Source organism: Saccopteryx bilineata, chromosome 7 (assembly GCF_036850765.1).
Source record: "Saccopteryx bilineata isolate mSacBil1 chromosome 7, mSacBil1_pri_phased_curated, whole genome shotgun sequence".
NCBI classification, from domain to species: Eukaryota; Metazoa; Chordata; class Mammalia; order Chiroptera; family Emballonuridae; genus Saccopteryx; species Saccopteryx bilineata.
Window position 1 is genome coordinate 76,006,736 of NC_089496.1, and position 12,995 is coordinate 76,019,730.

The window sequence follows — 12,995 nt, forward strand, 5'->3', positions numbered from 1 at the left end:
TAGCTGACTGTTCTTTGACTTGATGAGCTGTTTTTCCTTTTTAGTGGCTTGAAATCATAAGGTCATCTTGGTCTGTGTCTTTATAAATGGCAGAAGAGGCTGATCCAGTTCTTATTTGAATATTTGAATATGCTAAGCGTTTTCAGATGCAATGAGAATGAGGGCAGTGATTATAAAGTTCATTCTTTAATATTCTCTTTGTCACTTGAAATTTTAAAAGGTTAAAGAATTAGTAACATTGCCCTTTTCAAAGATTTAAGCTCCTTTGAATAGTAATGCCTGAAATGGAACTAGTTAATGAATGCTAATAATTACAGAAACCATTAATATACCTCATTTGTCTGAGGAAATTGTATTTTCAGAACAGTATCCATTTATGTCCATCAGTAGATTTGTTAAGGTGTTCACTATACTTCAAAGGTGATATGTTTTCATTGTTTTGTTGAAAATCTAATTTTGAAAATAAATTTAATCTCAGATTTTCTCTTTGCTACCCCCCCCCCCCCAGTGGCAGCATGGAACCTGCATTTCATAGAGGAGATCTCCTCTTTCTAACAAATCGAGTTGAAGATCCTATACGAGTGGGAGAAATTGTTGTTTTTAGAATAGAAGGAAGAGAGATTCCTATAGTTCACCGAGTCTTGAAGATTCATGAAAAGTATGTGCAAGCTATATCTTTTCTGTTTTAAAATATTTTTATGTCTTTGTGTTTACAATATTTCATTTTGATAGCCTAAAGATTAAAAAAGGGTGGGAAACTCGTAGGTCCTTCTTCCAATTCATTTTTAGGAATGTCTGAAGGCTTTGTAAACATTTGAAAACTAAATAGTTATTTATCAATCCATTTATTTCCCTGAAGGTTTTTCTGGACCTTTTCCTTCATTTTCTTCTGCTTCTCAGCCCCATCAATAACTCTGCATATCACGAAGCAGTAAACAACTTAATGGGCCTATTTATCTACGTTAAGAACATTCTTTTCAGATGATGCGGGCCTGGTGGTCACTCAGAGCAAGTTGCTTAAGATGGCATCGGTCATGTCAAGCACCAGAAACCATTTTGCCTAAAATTTTACCCCTCACGATCAGCTCTTGTAATCTCACACACCCCTTTCTTCCAGAATGGTTCCTGAGCCTCTGAGGGGATGGAGAAATACAGTTGTCACTTTTTGTGAAATCAGTTGTTTGCACTATAGACAAAGGCCACAAGAACAGAGTACTGTTACTCTGTGTGTGTTGTGTGTGTGTGTCTGCATACTGTATTTAATCACCTCAAATGACATAAAGGTTGATCCCCAATAGAATCTTCTGATATAATGGATGAGGAAGCCCTAATCTTTTCTTTTTAAAAAAATTTTATTTAGAAAATTAGATTTAACAGGGTGAGATTGAGCAATAAGAGTACACATTTCAGGTAAATATTTCTATAGCATTTGAACTGTTAATTATGTTGTATACCCATTACCCCAAGTCATATCATTTTCTGTCACCTTGTATTTATTTGTCCTTCTTTACACTCTTTCCCCTCTCCCCCTAATATTTTTTCTTAATCATTTTTCTTTTTTAAATTAAAAAAATTTTCCCATTGATTTGAGAGAGAAAGAGAAGCATCAACTCATTTTACTTGGTTATTCCATTTAGTTGTGTACTCATTGATTGCTTCTCCTATGTGCCCTGACCAGGTGTTGAACCTGTGACCTCTGGTGTGTCAGCTTGATGCTCTATTCGCTGAGCCACCATGATGGGACCAACAAAAAAAAGAATCTTTAAGGCAATCTTTTTTTTTTTTTTTTTTTTTGTATTTTTCTGAAGCTGGAAACAGGGAGAGACAGTCAGACAGACTCCCGCATGCACCCAACCGGGATCCACCCGGCACGCCCACGCCCACCTGGGGCGATGCTCTGCCCCTCTGGGGCATCGCTCTGCCACGACCAGAGCCACTCCAGCGCCTGGGGCAGAGGCCAAGGAGCCATCCCCAGCGCCCGGGCCATCTTTGCTCCAATGGAGTCTTGGCTGCGGGAGGGGAAGAGAGAGACAGAGAGGAAGGAGGGGGTGGAGGGTGGAGAAGCAAATGGGCGCTTCTCCTATGTGCCCTGGCCGGGAATCGAACCCCGGTCCCCCGCACGCCAGGCCGATGTTCTACCGCTGAGCCAACCGGCCAGGGCCAAGGCAATCTTTTTATTTTTTTATTTTTTTCCTTTTATTTTTCATTTTTCTGAAGCTGGAAACGGGAAGGCAGGCAGACAGACTCCTGCATGCACCCGACTGGGATCCACCCAGCATGCCCACCAGGGGGCGATGCTTTGCCCCTCGCCAAGGCAATCTTATAGACATTACAAATGAAAATAAATTTCCAAAAAGAAAAAAATAAATTTCCAAAGAAAATTTCTAAAACTCTGTTATTCTTTTAAATACAGACTTACATGTTAGAAGGGATGTATATAAAACCTTTAGTGTCACCTGGGGATGGAAGGGGGGGCATGTAAATGAACAAAAATTTCACCACTCTGGATCTCAGTTTCCTTGTCTGTAACATAAAAAGGTTTAGGAAGATGAATTATGAGATGTCTAAGTTCTAAGCCTGTGCTTCTTGTCAACTACACATATCCCAGCCCCTCCCTGCGAAGGTATAGTTACAGAAACTTTTGAGAAGGGAAGAAAGAAAGAAATGAAGGAAAAGGAGGTGTTCGGGAGGACACACAGAGGGCAAGAGGAGTGGTGGGAGTTACTTAGGTTCTTGATTATGAGGAGGCCCTAAGTAAGTACTATCTTATTCTTAAGAACAATGACCCTCTAACTTAGTTTATCTTCTCCACCTAAAAAAGGGACAACTGCTAGTTGTTGCTTTTTGAAAATTCCTATAAACATTCAAGTTTGGAAGAGTTCTCTTAACAGTGAAATAGAGATCTGACTACTCTTTTATCTTCAGACTTGAGTAGATTTTTTTTTTTAATTTTTTTTTTAATTTATTCATTTTAGAAAGGAGAGAGAGAGGGAGAGGAGAGAGAGACAGAGAGAGAGAGAGAGAGAGAGAGAGAGAGAAGGGGGAGGAGCAGGAAGCATCAACTCCCATATGTGCCCTGACCAGGCAAGCCCAGGGTTTCGAACCGGCGACCTCAGCGTTTCCAGGTCGATGCTTTATCCACTGCGCCACCACAGGTCAGGCTTGAGTAGATATTTTGAAAGAGATATATCATTTTGAAACAATATTCTATTATTGACTAGGAAGAAATAACTTAATTTGGGGGGGGGATTTATTTTGAAATTCAGTACAGGTAGCTTTTTGCAGATTCCTCAAGTGGTTTTGTTGTTTGTTCTCAGCACTACTTGTTGTGGACAAAGTAGAACCAGCTTTCCCCTGAATTTATCAGAGAAAATGAAACCTAGACCTTGCTTTGGGTAGAGCGGAAATTGTCCATTTTTATGTGATTCTTGAAATCCAGTAAGTTTTTTGGGTTTTTTATTTTGAAATAGTTTATCGTGTTTCAGGGTGGGTTCATTAACAGATGTTATATCAACTACAGACTCCCTACATTTTAGCAGTAATTTTTAACAGAATTTTGGATATTTTAAGATGGACAGTACTTAATATAGGAGATTCAGATGCATGCCTTCACCCTGCAGGACTGTTTAAATAGCAGATGCTGTTAATATTCCAAAGTTTCCAATTTCCTTTTTTCATTCAGGGAGACTAAAATACCTGGTTGTAATATTTACCTGATGACAAGCAAAATGGATTATGTTTTGTAGGCAATCTGTCCTGAATGTTTGCAGGCTGGTTTTTACACTATTGTTCATTTCTTTCAGAAGAAATAAAATCCTGAGCTTTAAGAAGAAGGGAGGTAGGTCTGACCAGCTGGTGGCACAGTGGATAGGGCATCAGGCTGGAATGCTGAGGACCCAGGTTCAAAACCCCAAGGTCACCAGTTTGAACGCAGGCTCACCAGCTTGAGCAAGGGGTCACTGGCTCAGCTGGAGGGCCCCCTTCCCTGTCAAGGCACATATGGGAAAGCAATCAATGAACAAACTAAGGTGCCGCAAGTATGAACTGATGCTTATCTTTCACCTTGTCTGTCTATCTGTCCCTGTCAGTCCCTTCCTCTCTCTGTTGCTAAAGAAATGGAAGAAGAGAGGTAGGAATAGTTCGACTGACCTCTCTCTTTTGTTTATTCCTCCTTTCTTTCCCCCCCTTCTTACTAAGTAAAGTGCCTTTGTAAATCTGTAAATATCATAGAAAACTCTTTTTTTAAGTATATATATCTCCACCTTGTGGACATTCTTATTACATATGTATTGTTATAGATGATGTGTAAAATTGGAAAGTATAGAAAACAAAATCACATGTAATCCTAGCACCCAGAGATAGTGGTAAATTTGGGATAATTCTCTTTTTGTTGTATAAACATACTACATAGTTTATCTTTAACCTTCTATAAAATGGTTATTTTTTCCTTCGTGCCATCACAGTATTCTGATGGTTGAATCAAACTGTAAGTGTGTTGAGCTCCTTAGGGATAAATAATATGAAACATTTGGTCCCTATGTGAGGGGACTGTTCAGTATAAATATGTCATCAGTCAGCATTTGGGCCTTTGAGTTGTGAGGTGCTGGAGTAGGTCTAATAGGAGCTAGTTGCCACCAGGGAATATTTGTTACACTATTAAGTACATAGTTGAAGGAGACCTATGCTTTTTCAGTCAGCTGTAGTGTGGTTTCTCCTGATTATATCCCCAGGGGTTGGGAGGAGGATTTGGGTATGTTTGGTTGGTTGGTTGGTGGGTTGGTTAGCAAATCAAGTCTTTGGGAAGAGCCCAGATCTGTAGCATCCCTTTCCTTTCCTGGGGAGTTTCCCATTTCCCAGTCTTCCTCTCCTATTTGATTTTGCTTCTCTGCCTCTCTGTGGTTGCCATTATATTCAGGGCTGAATTGCCTCTTGCTTCCTGCTGCTCCTGACTGTAGGGCTGGGCTCGTAGCCCCACTGGCATCTGTCCTCTCTCCTCTTCTGTTCCCAGCCTTTCTCACATTCTTTCACTCACTGAGTTGTTAGCTGCAGATTATTTTTCTCTGTTTATATTTGCATATTTTCTTACTGGAAACTCATTTTTAATGTGATTGTTTGCACCTAGCTGTTTTTGGTGTTTGCAACACCTCCCAATTTAGTTTTATCTGCAGATTTATCCTCCCAATTTAGTTTTATCTGCAGAGACTTCTAGTGAGCCAGTTTCTGGCTTAGCATCTCAATGGGTATTACTAGTCAGTAGGAGTCTGAGCTAGTGTTTTTTTTCTTTTTCTTTTTCTTTTTAAAGATACAGGAAGAGGAAGAGGCCCTGGCCGGTTGGCTCAGCGGTAGAGCGTCGGCCTAGCGTGCGGAGGACCCGGGTTTGATTCCCGGCCAGGGCACACAGGAGAAGCGCCCATTTGCTTCTCCACCCCTCCGCCGCGCCCTCCTCTCTGTCTCTCTCTTCCCCTCCCGCAGCCAAGGCTCCATTGGAGCAAAAATGGCCCGGGCGCTGGGGTTGGCTCTGTGGCCTCTGCCTCAGGTGCTAGAGTGGCTCTGGTCGCAACATGGCGACACCCAGGATGGGCAGAGCATCGCCCCCTGGTGGGCAGAGCGTCGCCCCCTGGTGGGCGTGCCGGGTGGATCCCGGTCGGGCGCATGCGGGAGTCTGTCTGACTGTCTCTCCCCGTTTCCAGCTTCAGAAAAATACAAAAAAAAAAAAAAGATACAGGAAGAGAGGGAGAAGAGAAGCATCAACTCGTAGTTACATCATTTTAGTTGTTCATTGATTGCTTCTCATATGTGCCTTGACCAGGGGACTCAAACTGAGCCAGTGACCTCTGGGATCAAGCAGGCGACTGTGTGATAATTTCAATGATCCCACTCAAAGTGTGACAACCCTGCACTCAAGTTGGCCATCTCAAGGTATCGAACCTGGGACTTCAGTGTCCCAGGTCGATGCTCTATCCACTGTGCCACACTGGTCAGGCCTGAAGTTACATAGTTTTTTTCTTTTTAGTATAACAGTTAACTCAAACTCACTTGAATTAATTTTAAGATAGTTTTCTTTTTTCTTCATTTTTATTTATTGAGTTTAGAGAGAAAGGAAGGGAGAGAGAGATAGAAACATCAGTCTGTTTCTGTATGTGCCCTGACTGGGGATCAAACTGGCAACCTTTTGTGTATCAGGACCATGTTCTAACCAACTGAACTATCTGGCCAGGGCTCCTAAGGTAGTTTTTTGTTCGATTTTTTGTTTTGTGAGAGAACGAGAGAGAGAGAGAGAGAGGACAGACAGGAAGGGAGAGAGATGAGAAGGATCAATTCTTCCTTGCGACACCTTAGTTGTTAACTGATTGCTTTCTCATATGTGCCTTGACCAGAGGGCTCCAGCTGAGCCAGTGACCCCTTGCTCAGATCAGTGACTTTGGGCTTCAAGCCAACGACCATGGAGTCATAGACATGACTCCATACTCAAGCTGGTGAGTCTGCGCTCAAGCTGAATGAGCCTGCACTCAAGCCTGCAACCTCAGAGCTTTGAACCTGGGTCCTCTGCATCCCAGGCCAATGCTCTGTCCACTGTGCCACTGCCTGGTAAGGCTCAGATAGTTTTAACTAACTGTAAAATATACTTTGCTTTTAATTAAATTTTGAAATTACTAGAAACTTTATGGTTCTATAGAAGAATTAAACTAATATATTCCTGATTAAGTAAGATACTGTCATTTTTGCTTTTAGTTTTTAAATATAGAGAATTTCCCTTCCTTTGATAGAGAGGAAAAGAGGGGAAGGAAGGAGAGAGAGAGTAAAGAAACAACTCGTTGTTAGGATGTTCCATTTCATCGTGCACTCATTGGTTGCTTCTCGTATATGCCCTGACCAGGGATCAAACCTGCAACCTCAGTGCACTGGGACAATGCTTTATCCACTGAACTACCTGGCAAGGGCCTAAATATGGAGAATTTCTAACATGCATAAAGGTAGACAACACAGTACAATGAACTCCCATGTACTTATTACCTAGTCCTAATAATTGTTCATCTATGGCCAATTCTGTCCCGCCTACACTACCATGCTTTCCCCCTTTCCTACCTGTTATTTTGAATCAAATCTTAGATTTCATGTCATACACAAATATTTTAGTAAACATCTTTGAAATATAATCACTGGGCTTTTTAAAAAGAGTTTATTTGAATTCAGGTTCAGATAAGGTCCTCAGTTGCGGTTGGTTGATATGGCTTGATAGTCTCTTTTTTTGTTTTGTTTTGTTTTTGTTTGTTTGTTTTTTGTGTTTTTTGTATTTTTCTGAAGTTGGAAACGGGGGGCAGTCAGACAGACTCCCGCATGCGCCCAACCAGGATCCACCTGGCACGCCCACCAGGGGGTGATGCTCTGCCCATCTGGGGCGTTGCTCTGTTGCAACCAGAGCCATTCTAGCAACTGAGGCAGAAGCCACGGAGCCATCCTCAGCACCCGGGCCATCTTTGCTCCAATGGAGCCTTGGCTGCAGGAGGGGAAGAGAGAGACAGAGAGGAGGGAGAGGGGGAGGGGTGGAGAAGCAGATGGGTGCTTCTCCTGTGTGCCCTGGCCGGGAATCAAACCCGGGACTCCTGCACGCCAGGCCGATGCTCTACCACTGAGCCAACTGGCCAGGGCGATAGTCTCTTTATTTTAAACTTAAATTCCCTTTTTAACTTTTTTTGTTCTTCACAACTTATGGGTTGAAGAAGCTGAGTTATTCTGTAGTTTCACATATCCTTCATTTTGCCTGTTATATCTTGTGAGGTAGTTTAATGTGTTCCTTTGCTCATTGTATTTCAAGAAAAAATTGGTGGTTTGTGGGGTGTTTTTGTTTGTTTGTGAGAGAGGCAGGGAGAGAGAGACAGGAACATCGAGCTGCTTTAGTTTGTGCCCTGACCAGGGAATCGAATCAGTAACCTCCATGCTCTGCTCTGGAATGAGCAGAGCTATCTGTCCAGGCCTTAATTATTTTTATTTTTTAGAAACAGAGAGTAACAGAGAAAGTGGGGAGGGGGGAGCAAAGCATTTGTTTGTTGTTCTACTCAGTCATTAGTTGCTTCCCGTGTGTGCCCTGACTGGAGATCGAACCTGCAACCCTGTCGTTTCAGGACAGAACTCTAAACTGACTGAGCTAACTGGCCAGGGCTGTGGTTTGTGTTTGTTTTAATATAAAAATGAGCTTATATTGTACATTTTGTAATCTTTTCTTTATTAATACAGTCTGTAATAGTCCTCTGTAATACTGTCCTTAATGCTTGCTTAGTATTTCAACTCTTGAATGTTAAACTTGTAGCTTGTTTTCAGTTTTTCCTTACTATAAACTGCACAGCTATAAACATCCTTTTAGCAAAATAAATAATTATTTTGATCTTGGGATTGGTGATAAGATACCACAGTTCTATGGGACATTTTAATTAGAAGGAGCAAATTTTAAATGACATGAAGGTATTTGATGACTTGGGTTTCTCTAACTCTTTTAAGGCAAAATGGACATATCAAGTTTTTGACCAAAGGAGACAATAATGCGGTTGATGACCGAGGCCTCTATAAACAAGGGCAACACTGGCTTGAGAAAAAAGATGTCGTGGGGAGAGCAAGAGGGTAAGTGTAAAGGGAGCATTTGCTACGTTTTTATGTCACTACAAACATGGCCCTCTCAATTGTAGTTTCTGGTTGTGCACAGCTGAACGTAATGGTTGGGTCCTGGTTGGGTCAAGTCACCTTGTAGCCTTTGAAAAAGCATGCTTCTTAAAATACACCTAAAACTCCAGGTATACTGCTCCAGAGGGGCAGGCATGGGGTACAGTAATAGAATAGAGTATTAGTGATGCAACAGTGAATTGGAGTGACAGTGTTAAAAATTCATTTGTTTTTTTAATTCAGTCAAGAAACGTTATCAGGCACCATGTACTCTAATGTCTGCATTGTCTGGGCTCTGGGCATCCGGAGCAGTTTTAATCCTGTTTCATGAAACTTATATTTCTCATGTATTCACTGAATCAGCACCTTAAAGTGTTCGTCTACATTAATTTAATCATATTAATTATTAGTTATTCCATACCATTCTATTGTAGTATTGAAATTACTGAGATCAAATGAAATTTAAAAGTTATATTAAGCCTGTTTATATCAGATTTTTATCAGGAGAACAGATCAGTGGAGAACAGGAATTGTAAGTATGAGGAAGTATGGGATTGTAACTACCTTCATGTTATTAATACTATTAACAATAACTGACATTTATTAGGGCTTACTGTGTGCCAGCAACTCATTCTAAGTGCTTTACAAGTATTACCTCTTTTTAACCTCAGCACAGTCCTGATATTTTCATTCTGTAAATGAGGAAACAGATCTACCGTCACAGTGATGACAAGCAGCTGGCTGACCCTGGAGCCGCTTTCTTAACCATCAGTCACACCAGAATTACAGGCATCATAATTCTGGAATGGGTGGCTACTGGTTCTGACCGTCCAGATGCCCACTCTTCCCTGTCAGAACATCTGCTCCTTCTGACCTAGGACGGGCAGCGTGGACTCAGAGTGATTTTTAGCACAGTGATTTTCGATCTCGCATCTCATGACACACATAAACTTCCTAAAATCCTGCAGCACACTAAAAAAATATTTTTTGCCAATCTGAAAAAAAAAAAGTATAATTTTGATTCATTTGTACTAGACAACTATTGTGTTCACTGTTGTCATTTTTTTTAAGATTTGACTAAGGGAAAAGAGGTCATTGCCCCTGACTAATTATTCAGGTATCACACATTTTAAATCATTTTACGTCATACCGGTTGAAAGTCACTGCTCATAGGCCACCACACTGGGGGACTCGGTTCCCACAGAGAAGTAGCGCAGGTTATTAAGTGAAAGCTGCCCCAGTTCCAGCATGAGAGAAGCTCAGCTCAGGGCCCAAGAGAGCTGGTCAGGGTAAGCACTCATGTGTGTCCTGCAGAGTCGGGTTTTCTGTGCGTGCCACCATTTATTTCCTACGATAGAGCCAAACCTACCTTTATCACCCAAGTTAGATTGTCATTGTTTCTGAGAAATTATTGTTCTCACTATACTGCTCTTATGGTTGTTCAAGGTTATCAACCTCTTAGAGTCTATTTTTACTTTAATTTTAAATGTACAGATTCATGTAGAAATATAAGGAAGACAGTCATCAAAAAGCAGAGTCACTTTTCATAAACATATCCCTCATTAAATACCTGATTGCAAAAAAAAAGAAGAAAGGAAAGAAAAAAAGCAAAGTCATTTCTCTTCTTCTGCTTCCCCTCTATAAATATTTAACTCTTTGATGTATTTTTTTATCCTTTATGTATAAAGATGCAGATGTTTATATATATATGTATATATACATAAACACATTTTGTGCATAGGGAAAGAATGAGCGTAGTTCATAACCTTTTTTTTTAATCCCTCAGAGTTATTGGTATCTTTATAAATCACAAGATTTATCTCCATATCATCATTTTCATTTATTTTTTAGCAAGAGAGACAGGGACAGACAGGCAGGAAGGGAGAGAGATAAGCATCAATTCTTTGTTGCGGCTCCGTAGTTGTACAGTGATTGCTTTCTCATATGTGCCTTGACCGGGGGTTTGGGTTTGGGGGCCTCCAGCAGTGCAAGTGACCCTTGGCTTAAGCCAGTGTCCTTGGGCTTCAAGCCAGCAACCTTTGGGCTCAAGCCAACCACCATGGGGACATGTCTATGATCCCATACTCAAGCCAGTGACCCTGTGCTCAAGCTGGATGAGCCTGCGCTCAAGCCAGCGACCTCAAGGTTTCAAACCTGAGTCCTTTGTGTCCCAGTCCAACTCTATGTACTGTGCCACCACCTGATCAGGCTCCATATCACCATTTTCAAAACTGAGCTATTCCACTGTGTGGATAGACTACATTTTTATTTAGACAACCTCCTATTGTTGGACTCTTTGATTGTTTCTATCAATATTTTTTAGAATTATGAGCATCCTTGTTACATGTATTTTAGTGCCTCTGCCAAATCATTTCTTCATGGTAAATTCTCAGAAGTGGGATTCCTGGGTGAAATAAGGTTTCTGACAAGTTTTGCCATAGTGTTTTATTTTTCTTCTGCCAGTATGACAGAGCTCCTTTATCTGGACCTTGATCATCAGGTGTTCAAAGTAGCCTTTTCTGCTCATTCTGGCCCCTGTTTGGGTAAAATACCTGTCACCCAACATCGAAGATATGGACCTTTTTGTGTCTTTAATAAGAAAATGTAATAGCCTGGTCCTTTCTGAAGTCAGTAACTTTCTGTGAGGTGTAAACAACTCGTGAACAGCAGGGGCACAGGATCTGAACTGCACAAATTCACTTTGCATTGATTATACTGCTTCTTGCCTTGTCACACAATGAGGCATATCACCTCCTCTTGTGGAAATTGTGTTTACAAACCCCTAAACTGATATTTCAAAGTCAGACTGTACCCAGACCATGAGAATAGAGCCTTCTCGCAGATCATTCTGTACCTGTGCTACAAATGTCTTTAAGAATTTTTTTAAAAAATGATTTTTTTCAAACAGCTGCCTGCACACTAAGAAATTTTACACTGAGGGCTAAGGCCCTAAATAAAACAAGTTAGAAAAACCTTGCTGAGCTATAATTCACATAAATCAGGACATAAAAATCACTATATCAAATGAGCTATATCAAATGGGGTTTTATATTCACAAGGTGTGCGTAGCTGTCACCACTAATAGAACATTTCCACAACCCAGAAAGAAAACTCCGAACTTATTTGCAGTTACTCCTTGTCCCCGTATCTCTGCAGCCCCTGGCAACCACTAATCTGCTTTCTGTCTCTACTGATTGCCTGCTCTGAACATTATATAGAGTCTTGCACCATATGGTCTCTTTTGTCTGGCTTCTTTTGTATAGCATAAGGTTTTCAAGGTTCATTCATGTTGTAACATGTAATGAAAACAATTACAGAAAATGAAACTAATAGTGAACCAACTAAGCATTTAAATAGGAGTGACACTTTCTAAATTCAGGGAATTGAAAAACACAAAAGGACCTGTTAGAGAGATTTGACAGCAACAGAAGAAAGGAATGACAGCTGGTAGATCAGGGAACAGAGAGTTCTTGACATTAAAAAGAGGAATTAAAAAATAAGGAAGGAGCACAGTAATTGAGCTCTCTGTTGGCCGAAATCAGTTTTATGGATGAAGCTTTTGAAATGTACTCTTTAACTTGAAACAGATTATTTGAGGATAAAAACAATGACCCTTAAGTCAGCTATTGGAGTCTAAACTTCCCAACATAGGTCCTCCCCCTTTTTAAATTTTTTTTTTTTTGATAGAGACAGTGAGAAACAGGAACATTGAGCTGCTTCTGTATATGCCCTGACCCTAGAATCGGGCTTACTTTTTTTTTTTTTTTTTTTTTTTTAAGAAACAGAGAGAGGAAGGAAGAGGTTGAGGAGGAGGCAAGAAAGCAGTCATTTGTTGTGCTACTCAGTCATGCATTCATTGGTTGCTTCTGGTGTGTGCCCTGACTGGGGATCGAACCTGCAACCTTGTTTTGGGATGACACTCTTAACCTACTGAGCTAACCGACCAGGGCCTAAATCCCTTTTAACATCTGCCGAAACTGGTTGCTCTTCCTTCTGAGGTTATTTTCTCAGCATCACTGTGATCCCAGAACCAGAATGTTTGTATAGTCACACTCTGCCTTCTAGAGGTAACTTGGCACAGGCTTGTGTTGGAGGTGGCCTTGTGGGTGGCATTTGGTTTATTTATATTAAACCTTCTTCTGTTTATTACCAACTCTGCTTTAGCAGACTTGATCTGCACAGGGTAGGAAAAAAATGCATCTGCTCGGAATTGAAGGTGACTGATGGTAACAGCATTGTGCACTCTATGCTGTCTCTGTCCATGGAGGGAAACGATGAGACAAATCACAAAGTCTTCTGTGTGACTTTGGACTGCCTGTCATGTGCTGTCTAATGTTTTG

The 12,995-nt window shown here is 40.9% G+C and overlaps 1 protein-coding gene across 2 annotated transcripts in view; it reads left to right on the plus strand.

The window, feature by feature from the left end:
- SEC11A (SEC11 homolog A, signal peptidase complex subunit) overlaps nt 1–12,995 on the plus strand; it is a 41,706-nt gene that overhangs the window by 23,261 nt on the left and 5,450 nt on the right. Inside the window, exons 3-4 of one of the 2 annotated variants that reach the window (XM_066239965.1) lie at nt 509–658; nt 8,497–8,616. In XM_066239965.1, the coding sequence (XP_066096062.1) occupies nt 509–658; nt 8,497–8,616 (270 nt within the window). The remainder of the gene's footprint in view (nt 1–508; nt 659–8,496; nt 8,617–12,995) is intronic. The other variant, XM_066239966.1, reaches the window with a different exon arrangement.